This window comes from Tamandua tetradactyla, chromosome 1 (genome assembly GCF_023851605.1).
Source record: "Tamandua tetradactyla isolate mTamTet1 chromosome 1, mTamTet1.pri, whole genome shotgun sequence".
Taxonomy (NCBI): Eukaryota; Metazoa; Chordata; class Mammalia; order Pilosa; family Myrmecophagidae; genus Tamandua; species Tamandua tetradactyla.
The window spans coordinates 97,211,253-97,236,396 of NC_135327.1; the positions used below are offsets into that span (position 1 = coordinate 97,211,253).

Here is a 25,144-nt window from a genome sequence, read left to right on the forward strand (position 1 = left end):
GACCTACTCACAGTTTGGGTCCCTTTGCAAAAACTGGGTTTTCCTATCTTTAAAGTCCTTTGGCTTCTGGGTTCTCTACTATGGGGTTCATCTTATTTTATCTAAAATTATAACTACTTGGGTATTTTCTTTCCTACCGGGTTGTAAACTTTACATCATCAGACCTCAAGTTATCCATGCAGGGAGCTGGGCATGAAGGTTTTCTGAGTCAATGAAAGGAGTAGAAAGGGGGAAGAAAGAGTCAAACCTGGGCTTGTCTCTTCTACTTGTTAAGTCTCTGCAAAGAGCTGGACTCTCCAAGCCCCTGATAAATGGCAACATGGTTTCTAAATGTACAGTATTTATTACACATTCTAGGATCTCAATAATGTAGGGGATGGTTTGCTCCTGAAATTGAACAGGTCAAGAGGGCTTAGCTGGGACCATTCATTACTCGCCTGGGGGAGGAAGGTCTAAGACCTGGTTTGACCTTCAAATTGGATGAATCTTCAAAGACAAAGAACACTGTGGTGCACAGGAAAACAGTGACATCAGAGGGAGTGGGTAAGGGCCTAAAACTTCTGAGGCCTGTCTCTAGGCTGGAGGCAAGCTAGAGTCATCAGGTTACGGTGAAAAAAGGAGCCAGATAAAGAGAGACTGTGTCCTGTTTGGCCTGGGTGTTTTTAAATAGTCTTTTATAATGATTATAACCCACATTTACAGAGCTCTTGCTGTGGGCCAGGCGCCATGTACATGAACTCATTCTACTTGCTCAGCAACCTCCCTGTCAAGTAGCCACTGCTATTATCCTTGCTTACAGAGGGGGAAACTGAGGCACAGAGACGTTAAGCAACATGCCTTTAGCCATGTTACAAGACTGCTATAGATTGAACTTGACCCCCAAAAGGAAGCATCCAAGTCCTAATCCCTGGTTCCATGAACATAATGCCATTTGGAAAGAGGATCTTTGAAAATGTTATTAGTTAAGATGAGGCCAAACTGGATTAATCCAATATGACTGCATCCTTATATGCACAGGAAAGTTGGACACAGTAAGAGAGGAGCAGAGAGAGAGTGAGATGACACGTGACAGAAGCAGAGATGGAGTTATGCTGCCACAAGCCAAGGAATGCCATGGCTTGCCAGTCACATGCCAAAAGCCAAGAGAGATATGGGACAGATTCTCCCCTTTAAGAGGAAGCATGATCTTGCGGACCCCTTGACCTGGGACTTCCGGCCTCCAGAACTGTAAGACAATAAATTTCTGTTGTTTACACCAACAAGTTGGTGGTACTTTGTTATAGTGGACCTGGCAAACAGTGACAGAAACAGGATTTGACTTGTGGGCATTTTTATTCCATAGCCAGCTCTTAACCCTGGTACTGGTTATTGTTTGCCTCTTCAGATTCACCATGTCCTTTTCTGTGCCCCAGAAGCCAACTTCGGTAAAGGTCAGGGCTCCTGTGTGGCCTTGGCTTTGGGATGGACTCATCAGTGGGAAGCTTGAGCAGGAGACTGGATGTGGGCACAGGAGGGGTCAGGGCATTTCTTCTCGCTCCCTGGGAGAAGCACTGAAGGGCCCTAGCCGTATCCCACCATGACCCGTGAGGGCTGCACAGTCCCTGCGGTGGGTCTCCTCCAGGCTTCAGGGCTCCAACTCCCACCAGCCTAGTAACACTCTTTCCAACTCTTCCCGCTGATGGCCTCTGGGCACCTCGTCATTACTGTCAGTTCCCGTCCATATCCCTGTAAGAAGCTTTTCACTCAAGTTTCTCCAATTTAAACCATCTAAGGAGAATCTGTTTCCTGCTGGAACCTCAACATCTACAACCACTATTCACACTGGCTTCCCATTTGCTTCTCATTGTTACACAGATTAAAGTAGTAGTGATGAGCTGCATCCGAGCTATAGGTTTTTGTTTTGTTTTGTTTTGTTCTTACTATTATTACTTTTATTTTTTTTCTCTATATTAACATTCTATATCTTTTTCGGTTGTATTGCTAGTTCTTCTAAACTGATGCAAATGCACTAAGAAACGATGATCATGCATCTATGTGATGATGTTAAGAATTACTGATTGCATATGTAGAATGGTATGATTTCTAAAAAAAAAAAAAATGGACAGCACAATACTACCTAATTGTAATGTAATTATGTTAAAACACTGAATGAAGCTGCATCTGAGCTATAGTTTTTTTTTATTTTTTTTTATATATTTTTGTATTTTTTATTTTTATTTTTATCTTTTCTCTATATTATCATTTTATTTCTTTTTCTGTTGTCTTGCTATTTCTTTTTCTAAATCGATGCATATGTACTAAGAAATGATGATCATACATCTATGTGATGATATTAAGAATAACTGATTGCATATGTAGAATGGAATGATTTCTAAATGTTGTGTTAGTTAATTTTTTTTAATTAATAAAAAAATGTAAAAAAAGAAAAAAAAAGCAGTAGTGATGAAAAGAGCTAACTCCACATGAATAAGTGAAGTCCTGTCTGTTTGAATATCACCTATCCTGAAAAAAAAAAAAAAGAAAACACCTGGATAAAATGCAAGCTATGGCTCTTGTTTGGAATGTAACTTGAAGAAACCAATGGTGAAAATTTGGATATTGATGCTTTTAAAGAATTACTGTTAATTTTTTTTTTTTTTTTTTTTTTTGAGCACCACGGTATTGGGGTTTTGTTTAAGAGTCCTTGAATTTTAGGGATATAAATATATCAAAATACCTGCAGATTTTTTGAATCAATAAAGGGAAAGGAGAAAAGGAACAAAGTTGGACTATTCTCAATTACTTGTTAGGTCTCTGCAAAGAGCTGGCACACGAATCACAGAAATGATATGTGTGGGTAGTGGGAGTTACAGATGAAACAAGATTGGTCATGAATTGGTTAACTGTGGAAGCCAGACGACAGGCATTGGGGGGTTCATTATCCTATACTCTCCATTTTTAATATATGCTTAAAATTCTTCATAATGAAGTAGAATATAAACTAAACCCACTTCTGAAAGTCCCTGGAAAAGGGGGAGGCAGCAAAAAAAAAATGGCAGGCAGCCTCCAAAATGGCTGCAGCTAAGTTACCAGAGGCTGATAATCAATATTCAATATGGTTGTCCACCAGGAGAGATCAGGTACAAAAATAACCAGTGGTTCCAGACCACCCCCCAATTCAAGGCCAGGAGCTCCAACCCACAGGCCTTGGTTTTAAAAGGAGATGCTTCTCAGGTACAGGCTGAGGGACGGGGAACCAGCAGAGACTCATTATTTAAGGCCAGATTATTCTAGCAGATGGACAGGTCAACTGGAAATACGTGGTTTTGTATTTTTTTGATTACAGAAAATCCCAAACATATACAAAGTAAATAGAATAATACAGTGAACCTCAGTGTACCCAACACTCAGTTTAACAATTACATTCTGCCGTTTGTGTTTCACTGATACTCCCATCCCTCCTGACTCAATCATTCTTCTACAATTTTTAGGTAGAAGAATGCATAAATCTTAGCCATACCAATTTTGACAAATGGAGACACCCATGTAACTCACACCCCAACAATAAGGAACATTTCCACCTCCCTAGAATGTTCCCTCAAATACCTTCTGCTTTTTTTTTTTTTCTAACCTTACCTAAGCACAAATTTTATACTGCATTTATTTGCAACATAGTCCTGCATTCATTATTAGCTTTTTTGGCAAGCTAGTTCCTCATTCTCCAACCTACCCTATCCAGAGAGATGTTCTCAAGAGTATGTGAGGAAATGTCAATACAAGGAGCTAGAGAAATCTGACTTCAACTTTAAAAACCCGGTAATTTTGGGTTTTGGCCCTGACCCTCCAACCAAAGCATGCCACTTTGGTCCAGTCCTTCAGCTATTCTGCACCTTAAATTCATAGAAGGATCCTGGGCCAGGTACTCCCCCGACCTCCAGGAATTGCTGGAATGCTAAGTAGGAGGGGGAGGAATACTAACTCTGTGGTTTTCAAACCCCACTCCCCAAAAAACTACCTGGAGTCCTGAAAACTTGCAGACTCGGGCCCCACCAGAGGCTCCCATTCAGCTACTGGGGTGAGCAGACAATCTGCATTTTAGCAATCAGTCCAGGTGACTCTGATGTCCCCAGGGGAGCACCCCTGGAGAAACTATAAAGAAAGGGTAACAAGTCTGGTGAACCTAAGTCTGCTTCTTCCACAAGTCCAATGACTCTTTCATATAACAGCTCTCCAAGTATTTGAGGGTGGTGAGCATATTCCTCTCAGCCTGAGCGCGGCATGGACCATCCCAGTTCAGTCAATTCCCAATATGATTTCGAGGAGGGACAGGTTTCTTTTCAAACTGAAGCAGTTCCCAGGATCACTTAGCAGTCTTGGGTAATTTCCTCTAGAGGGCAGGGGGTTCCTGGAGATTCCACCGCAGCCCAGGAACAAGAACAAATCATCTGTTGAACACGAATGCCAGGAACTATGCTAGAAGACCTATAACAGTGTTATTTGATCCTTGTAAGAATTTTGCAAGAAAGAGGTGAATGTTCTCTCACCGATTTGGAAACAAGCTCACAGAGGATGCCCAGAAAGAGAGAGTTTGGATCGGAGCCCTGTTTAACGAACTTCAGAAGGTCACATCTTGCCTTCCTACCTCTCTGCCAACTAGTTTCTGTAATTCAACCACCCAGCATATACCTGAGCCTCAGGTAGCTTTTGCAGCCCAGCAGTGTCTCTGGATATTAACGCAGATCCTCAACAACTAAATTTTGAGAACAAACTATTCCTCTTATAAGAGTGTCATGAATAAAAGCTTGTTTTCACCTTTTAAGTTTTGTAATGGTAGAAGGTGTGGGTAGAACAGTGATCTAATGAAGCAAGGTCACTCACTTGCTATATAACTTTAGGCAACCCCAGTTTCACCACTGGATTAATTATAATGCAAACCTGAAAGTCCGCTTTTCACTGCCCCCATCCACTCAAATAATTGGCATTAACTGGTCAAGTGGCCCATCAGGATTTCAGATCTGACCTACTTTCTAATTGGTCCACTAGGAACTCTGGTTTTGAAGGACCCAGCACATATTTAAGCTCTTGGTATCCCGGAGGTTCCACAAATTCAATGTGTAGTGATAGATGGTAAGTACTCAACAGATGCTGATTGAACAAATTCAATGTGTAGTGATGGATGGTAAGCACTCAACAGATGCTAGTGAACAGAGTTCCACTAGGAACTCTGGTTTTGAAGGACCCACCACACATTTAAGCTCTTGGTATCCTGGAGGTTCCACAAATTCAATGTGTAGTGATGGATGGTAAGTACTCAACAGATGCTGATTGAACAAATTCAATGTGTAGTGATGGATGGTAAGTACTCAACAGATGCTCATAACCTTATCCCAGGGGCTACTTGCAAGTTAATGTGAAGACCCAGTTTCCAGGCTCAGAAGGACATGACCATGGTTCAAAGTAGAGGATGCAAAGTTCCACAGAAGAATTGTTACAAAGTGCAATGGGGCTCAAAGGAAAGAACAGAAAACTACTTGCAGAAGAGGTTAACGGTAGGGATAACTGAAACTTTAACAGTAAAAGGCTTGGGAGGAATGAAGTGAAGGCATTCTGGGCCGAGGTAAAAGGCAGGAAAGCATGAGATCATTTGGGGAAAAGGATGGGGGAAGTTCTGGCTGGAAAGTAGGCTACAATATAACTTTTGCAATGTGACCATGTGATTGTGAAAACCTTGTGTCTGGCGCTCCTTTTATTTACCTTATCGACAGATGAGTAAAACATATGGATTAAAAAAATAAATAATGGGGGAACAAATGTTGAAATAAATTTAGTAGATTGAAATGCTAGTGATCAATGGAAGGGAACGGTAAGGGGTATGGAATGTATGAATTTTTTTCTGTTTTCTTTTTATTTCTTTTTCTGAATTGATGCAAATGTTCTAAGAAATGATCATGATGATGAATATACAACTATGTGATGATATTATGAGTTACTGATTATATATCAAGAATGGAACGATCATATGGTAAGAATGTTTGTGTTCATATGTGGCTATGTTTAATAAATAAATTTAAAAAGTAGGCTAAAGTTACATTATCAGTGGGAGATGTGCTCACCAAAGAGGGGTGGGGGGCTTGGGTCACATTAACCATAGGGGGCACCTTGAGTGACAAAATATCTGGTTGGTATAGGTATGGGAAACAGTGGGGACTCTCCAAACAAACAAGGAGAGATGAACAAAGTTGTGCTTTGGAAAGCTGCACCTGACAACTGAATGGACTGTAATAACTGAAGACAGGCAGTGCAGAGGTCCAGCTCAATTACTTTTAGTAGCTAATGTTATTGAGGGCTTACCATGTAACACTGCTGCTGAACATAATGCATTATCTCATTTAATCTTCACAACTCCCAAAGGTATGGTTACCTTCCCACCTTACAGATAAAGGACCCAAGGCTCAGAAAGTTAAGAATTGTGTCCCAGAGCACACTACAGATCAGAAGGTCAGTCAGGGACAACTAACCCAGAAAGACTGACTCCAGGGCTGGCACAGCTGACCACTAGGCTGTCCTCTTGGGAGATGGGTTCTACACCCTACACTCTCAGATTCAAGTCTGATTTCCCACTGTCTGAGCTAAATACAGGAGACAGAAAGAAGGCAAATGATGTCAGAGGCATTGCAGAGATTATTATCTCTGTGACCTCATAATGAGGCCGAAGACTGACTGGAAACAGGTAGTTTAAACTAAGGTCCCCCCAGGTGGCACATCAAGCCAGCAAAACCCCAAATTTCCTCATGTGCACAAACCAAGACCCACTGCAAATGATCCTATACACAGACCAGTCACTTCCAGAAACTCATCTGACTTTGCTTTTAACACTGCAGGCTACCGGCTAAACCTAAGAGTTGCCAGGAAAAGGGAGATGTGACCTATGCCACTTTCCCCCTTCCCACAGGAAGATTACAACGAAGTCCTTTAGCAAGCAAAATGAAAAGTCTACTATGAAACTATGCTGCACTGCAATGCATGTAATAAGACTATTTCTGGGTCATAGCTGTACATTAAAAAAACAGGCATGTCTTTATCATTTCATCCCCTATGGCCCAGGTATTAGGAATTATCTTTGATTTTCAAAGAACAAAATTTTTACTTTACTGAGGAACTTCTTTTTCTTCTCTTTACTCCTAGAATGAAGTAGTGACTACACCCGATTCTTCCTGTGACCTGAAGAAACGCCCTTCGATGGGCAGTAAATGAGGAGGTCCTTCTGAACCTCTCACCCAGCAGAGGCCCCATCACAGGGCATAAAACCACACGAGGATGACCACTTTTAGTTTCAAAGTGGTATCAACTTTCTGAAATACTTATGCTGGCCATATGCAGCCACCCCATCATCAAATGTGTTCACGAGTTCAATTCTGAAAAAAAAAGTTCATTTCTTTGTTTAACACGTGCACTAACTTTGAAAAACACTTGCTTCATCAGTTGTAAGTGAATGGCTGTGGTTAGGAAGGGAAGTGTGTTTGCCCTGGGGAATTCCGGATTCTGTTTTCAGATAATAATTAGTCCCACTAAAAAGTGAAACCCAAGCAGTACTTCTTTTGGTATGTGGAAAATCCCCTACTCCAAAATATTTTTACACATGTCCAAAAATTATATAAAATTATACCATAAAACCAGAATCTCCTACAACTCAAATGTAAGGGGCCAGAATTATTTAAAAATAATAATAAAAAGCCTAGATACTCCTATGGGGCAAGGCAACTCTACTTCAGAGGTTAGCAATTGTTAACATTGATTAAGCATTTAAGATATGACAGGCACAGTTCTAAGCCCTTTATATGGAATGAATCATTTCAATCTCACATCAAACCTGGGAATTAGGCACTTTTACTATTTCCAATGTGCAGGTAAGGAAAACGAAGCACAGAAAGGTTAAGAGACTCGCCCAAGGTCACAGAGCTCTAAGAGGCAGAGCTGGGATTTAAAACTAGGCAGTCTGACTCCAACACTCCACCACCCCTTCAACAATCAAGCTACACACAGACATCTTGAAAAGGAATGCAAGAGGGAATAATGTGAGCAGGGAAAGGTTAAGGAGAATGAATTGAGGATGGATGGCAAAAGAATAGAACTGTACCTACGACATATCAGGTGCCATGCTGGCCCTTCACACATACTTTTTCCCTTTCAATTTGCACAACCATCCCCACCCCAACCCCTGCCCCCAAGGTAAACATTACTCTCCCTATTGACAGAGGAGAGTATGAGGCTTGGAGTGATTTAAAGTGAACTGTGCAAGGCCACGTTAGTCAATGATGCTCCCAAACCCAGGTCTGGTTGACGGCGAAGCATCAATTGGATGAATGAATGCCCAGCCTGCGCATCTCACCAGGCTGATGTAAAAGGCTTTCATAATAGTAACAGTGCACTGACTTTGAAAACTGTAAGGTGCTTGACAGCTGATCACTGCCAGAATGAACATAACCAAGGTATCCCAGCAGCCAGGTGGCCACTAACACTGCCCAGCAGATCCACACGTGCCAGCTGGAGAAGACAACATCAAGGGTATGATCCTGTGTGAATTTCACCCCGGAAAAGAAGGACTCCAAGCCTCCAAGGAGATCTGACTGGGCCCACAGCCCGAGCTCCCTCCAATGATGCCTGTCTAAATGGGTATCAACCAGGGGATGCTGGGAAGGAAGTCCTTCAAGAGCAAACAGCCTCTCCTCCTCCAAGTCCCTGTACCCGCAGAAGGCCAGTTACCATTAGGCTGGGGTGGGGTGGGGAAGGGACGGTACCATCTGCTACAGTCTCCAGTGTTGGGTTTCAACCCCATGTTACTGAACAGGAAAGGGTGCAGCACAATACTACTCATTAGAGACAGAGGATTCAGGTGAGATGGCCCCCCACTGGGCTGAGATGAGATTGGTTCAGCGAATGGGGAAGAACCCCCACTGTTTATTCTTAAAAGACTAGAGCCCACCAAAACTTCCACTAACAAACATCACCCCTACCCCCACTCTCCCCACCTTAGTTCCGATCCCCAGGAAGAGGAAGAGAACAGATCAGCATAACAGTGAATCACCAAGCACTTCCACACAATGACCCTCCAGGAGAGGGTGGAGAAGCTCGTCCGGCAACTGCCTATACAAACAGGGCAATTCTGAAAAGCAGCAAACAAACCAGTTTAGTCCCAATTCCTATTGTACAAAAGACTGCAACTCCAAAAAAACAACACCCAAGGAACACTTGGTTGATGGACAATAATTTTTAACACTGGGGTTTGGGCCAAGAAAGAATGCAAAAGGTCCCTAAGAAGGAACTTTGGATAAGGTCATTTTGTGGGAAATGGTGTGTCTCAAATCTCTCATGGGTCACTGGCAGTATGAGATACTTCCAACAGATCTTGGTGAACTTTATTTCAAAAGGAAGTTATCCTGCAAATTATTCTGCAAAAAGGTTTGAATCCATAAACCAAAGGGAACTTGTTAGTCGCCAGGTGACTGTAAAGGTCCCTGTTTTCTTTATGACAGAAAAGGTTACACAAGCTCCAAGAGGGAGGATTATTAAATTCGCGGGATGGTGAGATTAGGGCGGAATGGTATGCCAACTAGCCTCACAGTGGACACTGATGGCACGTTAATTCAGGTTAGTGCAAAAACCAACTACAATTGGGTTAAATCAGCGCTGATGCCATTGCCTTAGGCCCGGAGTGTCGTTTTCAAAAGAAATGTGCAAAAGTAAAAAAAAAAAAGAAAGAAAGAAATGTGCATCCTCCCAAAGCCTTCTTCGTATCCCCCCGGTCCGGCCACGGCTTCCACAGAATTACAGATATTTCAGTATGAATGAAGACAGTGGGCATTTAAATTACAACCACTGCTTCTCCCCTCCCTACCCCAAACTATCTTTGATGGCCGTCAAGCACAAGGAAGGAAAAGTGTTCTCTATAACCGAATTCCTTCACACACACCCTATACCGCCCCCCCCGCAAAAAAAAAACATATTGACAGCACTGACAGCCTTCATTCGCGAGTCGTCACCTACAACCACGCTCGCTGCCCTGCTCTAGTTACCTGATTCGCGCGTCCGCCGGCATCAGGCACTTCAGCCGTCGGTTCCTCTGGTGCCTTCTCCTCCTCCCCGGCGACCAAGAGGTCCCTCCGAGCCGCACGGGGGTCCTCGCCGCCCCCCGGCGCAGTTTGGCTGCCGCCGTCCACGCTGGCACCGACTCCCCGGGCCGTCGAGGCGGCGGCCTCATCGGCGGCCCCCGCCACCACGCTGTGCACCAGCCAAGCATCCACCCGGGTGCGGGGGATGAAGGGGGGTCCCAGAGCGCGCACCTCCCGGAGCAGCTGGCCCTCGAATGACGCCGCGGGGTCCAGCTCCCGGCCCTTGGGGTGCAGGAGGCTGGTGCGCCTCCACCCTCCCAAAGCTGGGAAGGGGTTAAGCGCGTAGGCAGAGCTCGTCGGGCCGCCTAGGAGCAGCAGCTCATCCCGGAACAGGGTGGGCGACGGGAGCAGCAGGTAGACCTCTAGGTCTTCATGGAGCCCCGCCAAGCTCAGCAGGACGATGAGGTGCAACAAGCCCTCGCCTCCCGACCACCGCGGCTTGAGGTACTTCATCTCCGGTCACGCGCCCAGGGACGCCTCCTACCCGGCGCCCGCGGGCCCGACGTTCCTGCCCCGGCTTTGGCACGTGCAGAGCTCACGCGCCACCCGCACCTGCCCGGAAGAGAAAGAGAAACGAAACAATGGACTCCGGCGTGTCGTTGCGGCTTCCCGAGCTGGGCACAAAGGCACTCTCCCTAGATGGTCCGCACCGTGCCGCGCGTGGCTGAGACTCAGGAAAAGCGGAGGAGGAGCCACCTGCGCGCCGAACCCACCCCCAGCAGCCCGGCAGCCTCGCAGTCAGACGCCGCACCAGGCCCCGCCCAGGGCCGCGGGCGCAGCCGCGGGGAAAACGCCCACTGCCGCCCTGGGCCCGCGCCCGTGGGTGGGGCTGTGCTGGGCCGGGCTCCCAGAGCTCAAAGGCTTTTCATACGGGCGGGGTGGTGTTGTGAAGGCCGCAAAGCTTTCTGGGAGCAGGATGCTCTGGGCAAAGTGGTCTCTTCCAACCCAGTGGTCTTGAGTTAGGCCGTCCTAGTTGAAAGGCTGGGGCCAAGGGTGGGGAAAGGGGTTTAGGAAGAAATGGGTGGTGTAAGTCTGTAGACCAAGGCAGCTTGCAAGTGTCTTTCACTAAGGTGAGTACTCTGGGCAGGCACAGTAAGACTGAATTTAGGGGTCTCAGTTCCTGGATTCAGTGCCCAGCCCCACCACCTGCCAGTTGTATGACTTTGGATAAGTTACTTAACCTCTTTGTGCCTCAGTTTCCTTGTCTGTGAAATGGAATAAATAGTACCGGTCCCATAGGGGTGTGAAACACTATGTGTAAAGCTGAGTCTGACATAGAGACTCTACCGCTGCCACTGGGGCAGGCCAGGCCCTGCCCTCCAGCCTCATAGACTCCTCGAAGTTCTTTGCACAGGCCTTGCATATTGCTAGGCCTTCTCTCTCAGTCTTCCTTGCTCTTTACATGAAAATTGGAATGTGTGAATTCAAATTCCCCCTCCACCATCTGCTAGCCTGGACCTTGGACAAGATGCTCACTTTGTGCCTCAGTTTCCTCACTGTAAAATGAGACTAATATTAGCACCTCTCCTTCAGATGCTGTGAGTCCTAAAGCTTCAACCTCTGAATTTTCAACAGTTGAAATTAATCTCCTTCCCATCTTTTCCCCTTGCAGTGTTTTCTCTATTTGCCAATATTGTGGTCCTTGGCACATTATACTTTGTATTGTAGTTGAGGATTGGTCTGATTGGCCCAATGTAAATTCTTGATGGCCAGGAACCTGTTTGGTTCACCTTTTTGCTCCCCCAGTACCCAGCATCAGGCCTTGCAAATGTAGGTGTTTCTAACCCTCACCCCTAGGGGGAATGAATGGAGGGCCAGGTGCCCAACTGGGGGTTGACAGTTGTGTAAAAAGTTGAGCAAGACTAGATTTGAAAGGCTTCTTCCTTCACCTGGTTTTCTCTTTTCCTAGGGTTTGAGTGTTAAGGGGAGACTTTAATTTCCCCAGTGGGGCCTGGGCAATAAAAGCATATTTCTTAAAAAAGATTTCTACTTCTGCTATAGACCTTTGAGGATGGGTTAGGGGGTGGAAAAGAAGCCAGAAGAGCCAGCAGTGGTTGCCACATGAGCAAAATTTTGTATAGAAGCCTCGTTCACAGAATTTAGTCCCTGGATTCAGATTCTGGCCTCAGGATTCACTAACTGCCTGACCCAGTGCCAGAAGCTGTGAAGCGTATGAAATGGAGTAAGTTCATGGTTTCATTAGGGAGATTAGATATAGACTCATGAAACACTTAGAAACAAGAGGAAGAATATACTCAAATGACAAAATTTTGCCAAGATATAAATTGACATTGTGGTTTTTAAAGGAGGTGGGGCCCTCTTCAATATGGTTATTTTCCAAACTCTTGCACACAGTTGGTGTAAAAAAATGTGTTTTTCAGCTGAATTGAGTTTACATTGGAGATATGTTTTGAGGGATCGGAACTGATTATCACAGCATCTACCAACACTGCTCAATTCAAAAGTGTGGCTTACATTCAGGGGTGAAAATCTCTCTGCCAGCGTGGGGCATGACTCCCAGGAATGAGTCTGGCTGTGGCATGGTGGAATTGACAACGCCTCCTGGACCAAAAAGGGGGAAAGAAGTGTGATAAAATAAGGCATCAGTGGCCAAGAGAGATCAAATGGAGTCAGAGGCTATTCTGAAGGCTGCTGTTATACAAGCTTCAGTTAGATAGTGTTAATTGTCATGGTCTGCTAAATGCCAATCAACATCACTCCTGTTGACTTTTAAAACACCTGGAGCTCGAACTGCTTAAACTGAGACTTGGTAAAGTTTTCATGCACTAGGCTTGCCTTCCTGGAACATAAATTCCCGATAGGTCCCTAGGTCAGATAAATCCTGAAATTCAGAGGAACTGGCCTTTCCAGGATTATCAATTAATTACATCACCCTATCCTTTAGTGTGGACACTCATTCACGACATGAAAAAGTCAGAATAGGCATTGCCCAAAGATCCATAAAGATTAGAAGAAAGATTAAAGGAGAAGAAAGAGATATAACAGAGAAAATGGGATTTAACAAACAAGCATGGCTGCTGAATCACTATATGAATATGCCTTCTAGCCTCCAGTGTTTTGAAGCAGCTAGAAGCTAAAACCTGAGATGATGGAATGGTCACCCATGGCAAACTCTGGAATCTGTCCTGTAACTACTTGTTGACGTGTGCCTTGAAAATTATTGCTGTTTTCTTTCTTTGTGTGTGTGTGTATATATATATATATTATATTTTACAATAAAATAACATTAAGGAAAAAAAGTGTGGCTTAACTCTGTAGGTTTTGGACCAGTGCTATGGAGGGCACATAAAGAACCTTTGTCTGAAATATTAAACAGGAGACTCATAACCAACCCATGCACTCTTCATCTTATTCACTACTAAAGCTCCCATTTTTTGGAGGGCAGAGAGAGAATAGAAGGAAAGGCCTTCTTCTTAGAATCCGCCATCCAGCAATAGCCAAGTGAAAGTCCAGAGCATTGTTTAGTAAAAGCCTTGAAAAATCATCTGGATTTATGAAAATCCTTAAATCAGTGCTATTCAATGATAGTCTGGAACTGGTGCCAGGCCATGAGGTAAACAAGAAAATTGAGAGGGAGGTAAACTTTTATAGGAATTTGACATTGTTGTGACATCCAATGTATGACCAGTGGGTTTGTTTTTTGTATGCCTTTAAAAAATTTTTTTCTAGATATTAATTTTTATTGTATTTTACAAAAATACCTGTGACAGATTGGCAACTAAAAATAAGCAGGTCCTTCACCAGGGTTAGTTTGAAAGCACTGGCTTAAATGCGTCCCTGTGAGGTAGGCATCTTCTAAGATACTTCTAACCATTCCCTTCCCATGAGTGCCAGCTGGACCTAGTAACTTGCCTCTAACATAGAAAATGGCAAAAATTATGGGATGTCATGGTCACTTCGGCAGCACATATACTAAAATTGGAACGATACAGAGATTAGCATGGCCCCTGCACAAGGATGACACGCAAATTCATGGTGTTCCATATTTAAAAAAAAAAAAAAATTATGGGATGCCACTTAGAAGATTAGGTTACCAAAAAACTCTGAGTGGCTTCTGCCTTGTTTGCCCTCTCCTTCCATCTCTCCCTCTCTCCCTCTCAGAGTCCTCACTCTGGGGAGTACAAGCTGTTGCATTATGAGCCGCTCTACAGAGAGGCCCATGTAGCAAGGGGCTGGGGTCTCCCATCAACAGCCAGTTGAGTAGGCTTAGATGCAGATCTTCCCCCGGTGAAGCCTGAAGATGGCTGCATCCTCATGCAAGTCCCTGAGCCAAAGGATTCGTCTAAGCTGCACACGCTTTCCTGACCCAGGGAAGACTGTGAGACAATAAATGCTGCTTTAAGTCACTAACTATTGGGGTATTTTGTTACACCGTCATAGGTAACTAGTATACACCATGTTGGAGGTGGACATTTGACAAGCAGAAGGAAAAACTAAAAGTGCAACTGCACTTGTCCTGTATGGTTAGTGATATATTCAATTAATAATTTATAACTATGAAGTAACATTACTCTAGTACATTCTGGTCCCTAGATGCAATTATATGGCTTAAGCCTTCAAATGTAAAATTGGAACTTGGCATTAAAGAGAATTGTCACTAAAACAGCCACCGCCAGCTGGCATGAGAAAAGCATGAGTGCTTTCCTCCACAGGAGTTTTGTGCAAGCATCTATCCAAAACCAGCAAGAAAGAAAATGGACCCAACCTTGACATTTTTCACTTAGAAGGTTTCAGCTAATATTAGCCACAGGAAATTTAAATTTGTGGTTAAAATCCTAGGATTAAGCAAAACAACCTATGTGGGTTTTTCATTTTGAAAATAGGCTCTTCTAAACTTGATAAAAGGACTAAAGGACAATTTTAAAAGTCCAAGACTCAATGACCAGAGAGAGAGAGAGAAAGTCCAAACATAAATTAAAATATAAGTCTTATATGATCTAGGAGGAGGTATTAAGTATAGCTCGTTTCAAAAAGGCATTAGAATTTAAATAATTTTGCAGTTATTAAGACATTTTGCCAAAGGCTTTTCTGCAAAAGAGAAAAGGCTTTTGTCGACTAGTACTGCCTTTGGTGATGATGCATTAACAGATACTAATGAAGAAGAAGAGTTTGTTTGTTCTCTTATTAGTCCAGAGTCTCCTGAAAGTTTGACTTTGAAGTTGCTTTGGACATCATGATGGTAATTATTTCTTTGGCCATCTATGTGTTCATGTGTACTGCATACACAGCATTCATAATTAAAGCTACATGTACTGATCCCTACTCTGTGCTAGGTTTTATTATGTTCTCATGCATAACTTCATTTAATTCTCACAGAACTCTATGAAGTAGATATTACCTCCATTTTTCATTGTCTAGAAGAGGACACTGGTTCAGGGACCTGACACCCTGTGCCCAAGGATATGCCCTGGGTAAAGACAGAATCAGAATTCAAACCCACAATTTCTCCATTTTCCAGTCCACTCCCTCCCACCATCACCACCACTCACACACACTGGCTCCTTGTTTATTCATTACTCATCCTCCTCCTCCCTCCTGCAGGAGGAAATGCCCTTCTTCCATCGATGCATTCTTCCCACAGCTTTTGGAAGTACAAAACCTGCTTATCTTCTCTGCAGAGTTTCAGGGGAGGTGAATTATGAATTTTGGCCCTCTGTATGGTACTCCTCTTTCTTGAACTTTTACACAAAAATAATCCTGTACTTAGGGCACTGTTTTAGTTTCCTTGACTGCCCAAGCAAATACTGTGCAATGGGATGGCTTAAATAATGGGAATTTAATTACTCATAGTGTTCTGGGACTGGCTGCTGGTGAACTTCAGTCCTTAGCTGGTCATAGAGCATAGCATATGGTGGCATTTCCTAGTCTCCCTTCTATTCTCAGTTCTGTTGATGTTCAGCATCTGTCTGGTCCCTTTGTGGCCTTCTGTCTGTGTGTCTGAATTTCATTTCACTTATAAAGAATTCCAGTGATAGGATTAAGACCCATCTTGATTGAGGGGACCACACCTTAACTAAAGATCCTGCATATGATGGTTTCACACCCACAGAAATGGATTAGGTTTAAAAACATGTTTTTCTGGAGTACATGAAACCATCATAAGCACCCTATGTTGTTTGGCTAATTGATGATCCTTTGCACAGTTTTCATTCCTGTTGCTCCATATTAGCTGCGTTTACCATCAACGACACATATTAAGCACCCACTGGTGACAGTCACTGGGTTACGAAGATGTTCAAGATAACTTTAGTCAAGCAGGATGTGCACTGGGTGAACTGTGTGCCACTGATTCAAGTGACCAAGACTCTTCATGAGAGGAATGTGTTTGTTTAAGGCCTGTCCTATGGCAGGGAAATCATAAGCTAGGTAGGTGTGCTGCCTCCCACCTAGCCTCGGTGGTGTGGACTGGGATTCTTACATTCTGGTTAAGCTTCCAGAATTTGAAGTTGCTTGATATGTGTGTGTGTGTAGGGGTAAGGGGATGGCTGAGGACAGAGAGGGAATTATATAAAGAGAGGTCTGGGGGACGCTGGGGCCAGGCTGTTCAGCAAGGAATGAGAAGCCTACAGCAAATTTACAGCATGCATATTGGGAGCAAAAGGGAATGGCCTTTGCTAACTTTTGTCCTGCCTGTCACATTCAAAGTGTCAGAGTCTGGGCCTGGTTCTGTTTAATCACTCACAAGCCGGGTGTATTAGTTAGGGCTGTCTAACCACCATAATGAATAACTTCAAAATCTCAGGGGCTTCAGTTTCATGGAGACAGTGGTCTTTTATATGTATCTTTGGAAGTAATTACACATGCTTTAGGCTTTGTTGTGCTACAGTTTTGTTTCCCCATAAAGTTGATCTCATCTGTTTTCAAAATCTATAGCTTCAGTGCAATCTCGCTTCTAAAATTCCAAAGATTCTTTTGTAAAGGTTAGTATATATACGTATACTCAAAGCTGCCATCTTGATGAAATGAGAAAACTGAGACTTGAAGAACCCAAGTGATTTGCTTGGTGTTCTAAAGCTTGTAAATGGTAAAGCCAGAATCCAGGCAACCAGTTCAGCTTTTACTTCCCCATGGAAAAGTAAAACACATACTATCCACATATAAGTAGGTTCTAAGATTAAAATATTTCAACAAAACTTTTACCAGACTTGCTAATAAAAATATAATCGAATGCATACATATGTAAAAATTAAAAAAAAATTTTAAACAGGGGGGTGGGGCTTAACCCAATAAATGCTTATTTTTTACTTATTTTATATCCAGGAAGGGGTGTGGGATAAGGTAAAACTGAGCTCTTTGGGGTCTTTTGAGGATTCAGGCCCTTTCTTTACTGTGGCTCTGTCCTCCTCTAGGTCCTCAAAGTCTTCTCCAGTCAAGCGATGCACAGAGAAAGAGAGTGCATATGAAGCAAGGGAGAATATTAATAGGCCAGGTCTGGAAGTGGGGGCCGTGACTCTATGACCATACCTAACTGCAAAAAGGGCTGGAATGTGGGGCCTAGCTGTGTGCCCAAGAGCAAGAGGAGAGTATGGGTGGCTGTCTCTGCCACCTAAATTTTATTTTGCATTCCATTCATTCCAAAACCACTCAGTCAGCACCCACTGGGTATCTGGGCCTTTTTTACTAAAATGTGGTTTTAGCCACTCATCATGAATTAATGCACTACCACAAACCTAGAGCAGCTTGTTCAAAGTAGAGAAACGCTTAGCCTCCACAATCTAGGTTTTTAAGAAATACTAACTGGTGACAATGAGTGGCACAGAGCCCGGGAGTTCATGGTCAAATTCTAGCTTGGCCCAAGAAGGTCAGTTTGGAAAAGGCACCTACATCTTTGGACCTTGGACCCCTCCCCTGCCCAATGAGTACTTAAGTTCTCTTCTTACCTTAAGTATGTCTGAGAGTTTTGACAATATTTGAGGAATTATGCTAGGATTATTACTTGACTTCAGTGTTCTCACTTTACTACGAGGCTTTCGGTTCTAAAAGCACCACTGTACAGTGTTGGAAAAGAAAGCAAAAGGAAATACACTCTACTCTTGTCTCCAAGAGGAAGACAAACCTGAAAGATGTCTTTCTTTGACTTTGGGGTACATTTTACTTTTTTTTTTTTTTTTTTTTTTGACAGTAGACAGACCAGCCTGATGATATTTCAAAAGTCTGATACTCACCTTGCTCTGAATTTCCAAACTTCACACTATTTGATGGTAGGTAAGCAGCACATAAATAAATTGGGTTATGGGGAATATCATTGATAATCCACAAAGCAGAAAACATAAGTACCCAAAATGGGGACTCAATACAAATGCTGTGTGTGGAATTCCAATTTGCTGCATCTTTGCTATTAGAAATTTTAGTTTTAATGCCAATGACTTTAACCATTATTTAATAAAACAGTTGGGTTTTTATTATTTGAATGGACAATTACATTCAGCACCTGAATTGTCTCATTTGCTTAATCCTCTCCTTCAATCATTTATGTTTTTGGTAGCAGCTATAATGTTCTCTTTACTAATCCACATCATTAGACAATTCCTAGTTAACTGCTTCTTGTACTTGCTGGGTTTCTCTAATTCCTGGTTTTATCTTCATGTGCTCCAGAATCTCTGATCTTAACTGGCCACAGTTTTCTGATTACCCAAGTACAACGGTAGTCCTCCCGCCCTTGCCTGCTTCTTCCCCACCTTTTTAAAAGTTAAATACTTGTTATAATTTTTGCTCTTGGAACAAATGTGACTATGATATGTTTTTCCTTTTCCTTCCGTCCATTTCAATGACACTGGGTGGAACTGAACTTACCTGAAAGAACTCATTTCGATGTGTTTTGTTCTTATTATTCTATAAGGAGTTTCTCCCCCCTGCATAAAGACTAGAATAATCGGTGCTCTTGGGTTCATGGGAACGTCAGAGTTGGGTTTGAAGTTATGTTAGAACTCAGAAGGCCAATACTTTGTCCTCATGCTGGAGCGGTGGGCACAGGAGGAAGTTTTGTTTGGGTGGGAGGAGATGGGGGTGGGGCGGCTTGGCTACTGGGGCACCTGTACCCTTTACCTTATCCCTGGATGTCTCCCTCAGGGTGCAAATCTGTATCCATCCCCATCTTATTTCTTCCCTCTCACTGCAGCAAGGCCCCATCCAAACACTATCTCAGACTTCTGTAAAGAAGTTGTTTAAAAATTATCTGTGACTTACTTTTCATTAATTTTGGTTTACAGTTTTTAAAAATAGGTTATTCATAGAACAGTTTTAGGTTTACAAAACAAAACAAAAATAGGCAGAAAGTACAGAAGGTTCTCATATTGCCCCTATTGCCACCCCCAGTTTCCCCTTTTAGCAACATCTTGCATTAGTGTGGCACATTTATTGCAATCCATGAACCAATATCGATACATTATCAACTAAAGTCCAGGTGACTTACTTTTTGCAAACTGGAAAGAACTTTAGTTTACTTCCTGTTTAGAGAAGTAGTTTGTGCTCATGGTAAAACAGCACCAAAGGACAGCATAGAAAGGAAACAAGAACTTAAAATTACTTTTAATTCCCCCACTCAAAGATAGCTATTTTTCTGTGTATACTACACATGTGTATAAATATTGTGTTTTGATGTATTACGTGGCCTTTCTGTAACTGCTTTTTCAAATCACTTATGTTGAATGCACCTTCCATGTAATAGATACAACTCCACATCATCATCCTTACAGCCAATAAAGTATTCCATATGAATGTACCTTGTTTTTTTTTTAAATAATTCCCTACTAATAATATTTAGGTAGTTGTCAAGTTTTCACTATTATGAACAGCTCTGTGATAAACTCCTTCTACACGTATTTATTGGCACTCATTTGATTGTTTACATAGTATAAATACCCCAAATGGGATTTCTGGGTCACAGAATATAAACTTTTGGGATATTTAGATATATTCTGCCAATTGCTCCCCAGGAAGGACTATATATGAGAAATTTCAAACAGTGGTTTTTTAACAGTTTATGCTAATGCTAATTTTGAATCACAGTAAATACTCCCTGATATTCTGAGAAAACTAGTATAACCCTGATGTTATTAACATCTAGATTAGAAAGTGTCTTTTTTAAAAGTTCTTTATAGAAATATGAGCCTTTTGTGTATGTGAACATTTTTCTCCAATTGTCTCCTCTCCCTTTCTATCCTGTATATTTCTGTTTGAAAGTGCCCAGTGAGCATAGCATCCCCGTATTATTTACAACTTCATGACTTTTACAGGCATCAATTAACCATGAACATTACTCTTCTTGATGTATATCTTTTTAGAATTTAGTGGCAAGTACATTTTTCCAACTCTACTGTGCTATATCTCTCCCAACCTTCAGGATTGCCAAGATGAGTTAGGAACAAACAAGGCCTGAATCTGTTTCCTACAGAAATGTCAATATTTGTAAAAAACCAAGAACTGGGAGTACCCTCAATTGAATCCCATCTGTCCTTGTCTTTGCGAGCCTGTCGGATATCAAAACCAAGACATGATGAATTGGCATTACTGGCACTGAAATTCAGCAAGGTGGCTTTCAGATCAGAAACCAGTTTATGTAAAGAGATGTGCTATGTAGATCTGAATATAGAAATGTATTTTAAGCTATAAACTAGGGATACTTTACCAGCGTTTCCTCATAAGAATCTTTTAATCATCAAGATCATATCATGAATTTAAACATTCAGATCACTGACAGCAATTGATCATGTTGTACAGCTTCACGGGAAACGAATGATGGATAAGATGAGAGACCATGCCCCTCTCACAGTTCCATTATTTCTACTAAGTGGTCTCTTAAGCAAATAAACTCACTGCTTTCTTCTATAACTTATGGAAACTCAGTTCTGGTGCAGTTTTAGGGTAAAGGCATGACACTTAGCCCCCAGCAGATCAGAAGTGCCGTTCTCAGGTCTGTGCATATGTGTCACCTGCATCATCCCTAGCTTTTCTCTTTATGAGACAAACATACCCAGTATGCTTTTGAAGTGTGGTCTGTTACTTGACTTGAGGGCTTGAGACCAAACGAAGGTCTTAGCTGCCTGTATGCCTTTGAGGGGAAGCCAGATTTCTTGGAGTACAGCCATTAGAGTAATTCAAGAGGTCATCTTTGGGTAGGTATAAAAGTCCTCAACTAAATTCCACAGCTCTCAGGGCTCAATTCTCATCCTACAGCATATTGCTCAGTGGGACGTTTGCCACTCAGAATGCCTGAACCATTTGACACCTGAATCTACAACACTCTCGTGACCCCGGAACATCAGCCACTCCATCTAGCAAGGTCATTTCTTCCAAGTTTATTTCCAGCAGATATCACCACCCCTCAATTGGACCTTCATCTAATCTCCCTCCCCGCAGGAAAAGAACAGTGATCTTGGCCCCAGCCAGGGCTCTTGGCCAGCTCCTTCAGTGGTCCTTGTTTCAGGGTGGCACTGACTGGGAGTTGCCCACCTTCTGTTGGTGTTAGGCTCTGGGCTGCTCTGTAGGCATTTTAGCCCAGGTTAACTAGATCTGGCTAACCCAGCAGGGCGTGACCACTATGCAAATACATAACCCCAACCCCCAAGATGCATTCACCTCGCAGGTTTTCTGTCTGGGCTAAACTAATTAAACCAATAAATACTTAATGAGCACCTACATGTGTCAGGCATTATTTGGAGAACACTGTTCCGTGAACAGAGCTAAGCCCTCCCTTTCAGGATACTTGTGAACCAGTTGCGGGAGACAGACAGTAGACAAATAAATTGCCATGAGTGCTAAGTGCTGAATAAAAACCTAAAGCAGGGGAAAGGAGATTAAGGGAGGAGAGTGATGGCATACCTCTACGTGCACCTGAAAGAGGTGAGAGAAAGGGCCTCCCAGAGAGCTGGGGGAAGGAGTGTTCCAGGCAGAGAGACCAGCAAATGCAAAGAGAGACCTCCTGCCTCCTGACCTTGAGGCAGGAGCATGCCAGCCCTGCTCAGGAATAGTGGGGGAACAGTAGAGCAGGAGGAAGAGGGGTGCTGGGCGTGAAGGATTTTGAAACAGAAATTAACACATGCAAAACACTTAAAACACTGCATACAGTGAGCACTCAAAAATGCTAATGAGATTTACTAGATAATCACTAGATTGAAATACTAGTGATCAATGAAAGGGAGTGGTGAGGGGAATGGAAAAAAAATAGGGGGAACAAAGGTTACAATATATTGGGTAGATGGAAATACTAGTGGTCAATGAGAGGGAGGGGTGAGCGGTATGGTATGTATGAGTTTTTCCTTTTTTCTTTTCCTGGAGTGATACGAATGTCCTAAAAAATGATCACGGTGATGAATATACCACGATGTGATATTGTGAGCTATTGATTGTATACCATGTATGGGATGTTTCTATGGTAAGAATGTTCATGTCTATATGTTGTTTTGCTTTCTCAATTAAAAAAAAAAGACACTAATTTTTATTTTTCTTCACTCTGAAGGTAATCTCCATTACACTTTATAAGAATTGTATTTTTTTTCCTAAAATTGGGCATGAAGAATGCAAAACAAATATAAAAATATTGATCTTATAATCTTTAAGTCCTATTATAACATTGTAGATCTATGAGACTTGATTATTAGAAAGGTAAGTCCTCATGTTCAAGATTTTAAGCCTTTCTTTTCATTCTGCTTTTCAGCACATATTTCTTTCTTTTTTTTAACATGGGCAGGCACTAGGAATCGAACCCGGGTCCTTGGGCTTGGCAGGCAAGCATTCTTACCTGCTGAGCCACCGTGGCCTGCCCTTCAGCACATATTTCTTTAAACACTCTGTTATAGACATTTGCAAACTTAATACAAAATTAGAATACCCAACTTTAAGGAATTATCGATTCATAGCTAATTTTTAAAATAATATTTTATTGAGAAATCTTCACACACATACAATCCACACATGGCGTACAATGAATGGCTCACAATATCATCACATAGTTGTCTATTCACCACCCTGATCATTTTTTAGAACACTTGCATAACTCCAGAAAAAAAAATTAAAAGGAAAAAGAAAAAACCCATGCATACCATACCCCTTACCCCTCCCTCTCATTGACCACTAGTATTTCCATTTATCCAATTTATTTTACCCTTTGTCCCCCTTATTATTTATTTATTATTTATCCATATTTTTTTTTTTTACTCATCTGTCCATACTCTGGATAAAAGGAGCATCAGATACAAGGTTTCACAATCACATAGTCACATTGTAAAAGTTATATCTTTATACAGTCATCTTCAAGAATCAAGGCTACTGGAACACAGCTCAACAATTTCAGGTATTTTCCTTCAGCCACTCCAATACTGATAAACTAAAAAAGGATATTTATATAAGGCGTAAGAATAACCTCCAGGATAATCTGTCAACTCTGTTCGAAATCTCTCAGCCGCTGAAACTTTCTTTTGTCTCATTTCTCTCTTCCCCCTTTTGGTCAAGAAGGCTTTCATAATCCCTTGATGCCAGGTACCAGCTCATCCTGGGAGTTCTGTCCCACGTATCCAGGGAGAAAGCCTGGGGCTCATGTCCCACGTAGGAGGTAGGGCAGTGAGTTGACTTACAGGGAAGGGCCACATCTCAACAAAAAAAGGTTCTTTGGGGGTGACTTTTATGCCTCATTTTAAGTAGGCCTAGCCTATCCTTTGCAGGGATAAGTTTCATAGGAGCAAACCCCAAGATTGAGGGCTTGGCCTATTAATTTGATTGTCCCCACTGCTTACGAGAATATCAGAAATTCTCCAAATGGAGAAGTTGAATATTTCCTCTTTTCTCCCCAGTCCCTCAAGGGGGCTTTGCAACTACTTGTTTATTCACTGCCCAAATTACTCTGGGATATATTGGAGCATCACACTAAACTGTACAAACCAACAAAATTTCACACCCTATTCACAATTCCATATACTAATGGTGTTCAACGAAACTGACCATACAAATTAAATTAGGAAATGCACAACCCAAAATATAAATTTTGTGCCCAATAAAGATCTCTCTCTTTAGTCCCACATAGAAGTTGAAGTTCTTTTTGTAATCAGTGAAATATGATATTTATTTATTTAAACTTTTTTAATTGTATAATATATATACAAAGGAAAGAAAGAAAAAAGCTATAGTTTTCAAAGCACTCTTCAACAAGGAGTGACAGGACAGATCCAGAATTTGTCATGGGCTACCATACCATTCTCTCAGATATTTCCTTCTAGCTGGTCCAGAACACTGGAGACTAGAAGGAATATATATATATATATATTTTTTTTTTAAATCTTTTTTGTGAAAAATAACATATATACAAAAAAGCAATACATTTCAAAGCACAGCACAACAATGAATTGTAGAACAGATTTCAGAGTTTGGTATGTGTTACAATTCCACAATTTTAGGTTTTTACTCCTAGTTGCTCTCAGATACTGGAGACTAAAAGAAATATCATTATGATGATTCAGCAATCATACTCATTTGTTAAATCCTACTTTCTCTGTATAACTCCACCATCACCTTTGATCTTTCTCCTACTTTTTAGGGGTATTTGGGATCTGCCTGTTTTACTTTTTCATGTTGGAAGGGTTGCCAACAATGGGTAGTGAGATGGAACTAGCTGATGTTCTAGAAAGGCTGGCCCCTCTAAGTTAGAAATTGAAGTTTTAAAATATGGTCGATATCATCCTTTATCCTGTATTCTGATATACTTAGTCCTATCCAGATCAGCTTCATTCATATCTCTACTTGAGAAGTCTGATTATTTTTTCAACTTCTTAAAGAGATCCTATATGGGGTACAGTTGACTTTCATAGCTTCAGAGCTCTAACTCTGAGTATCATGTGTCACATAAATACCCGAAGTTTCTGGAAATGACCACGTTATATACAAACAGTTCAGTATCTCAGAATTTAGAATTAGCAATTACACCTCCTGAATATATATACCTGCTATTAAGAGCTTACAATCTACAATAGGCCCTTTACAATAGG

General features: G+C 42.0%; 1 protein-coding gene and 1 non-coding gene across 2 annotated transcripts in view; one reads left to right on the forward strand and one right to left on the reverse strand.

Annotated features, from left to right (window-relative positions):
* Positions 1-10,916, reverse strand: part of NFE2L3 (NFE2 like bZIP transcription factor 3) — a 95,363-nt gene extending 84,447 nt beyond the window's left edge. Inside the window, exon 1 of the mRNA XM_077121277.1 lies at positions 10,053-10,916. Within this exon, the coding sequence (XP_076977392.1) occupies positions 10,053-10,601 (549 nt within the window). The 5' untranslated portion in view covers positions 10,602-10,916. The remainder of the gene's footprint in view (positions 1-10,052) is intronic.
* Positions 10,917-14,057: 3,141 nt separating this feature from the next.
* LOC143653455 (U6 spliceosomal RNA) lies at positions 14,058-14,159 on the forward strand. The gene has a single exon (XR_013161276.1). It is a non-coding gene; the product is annotated as a U6 spliceosomal RNA (small nuclear RNA).
* Positions 14,160-25,144: the final 10,985 nt, after the last annotated feature.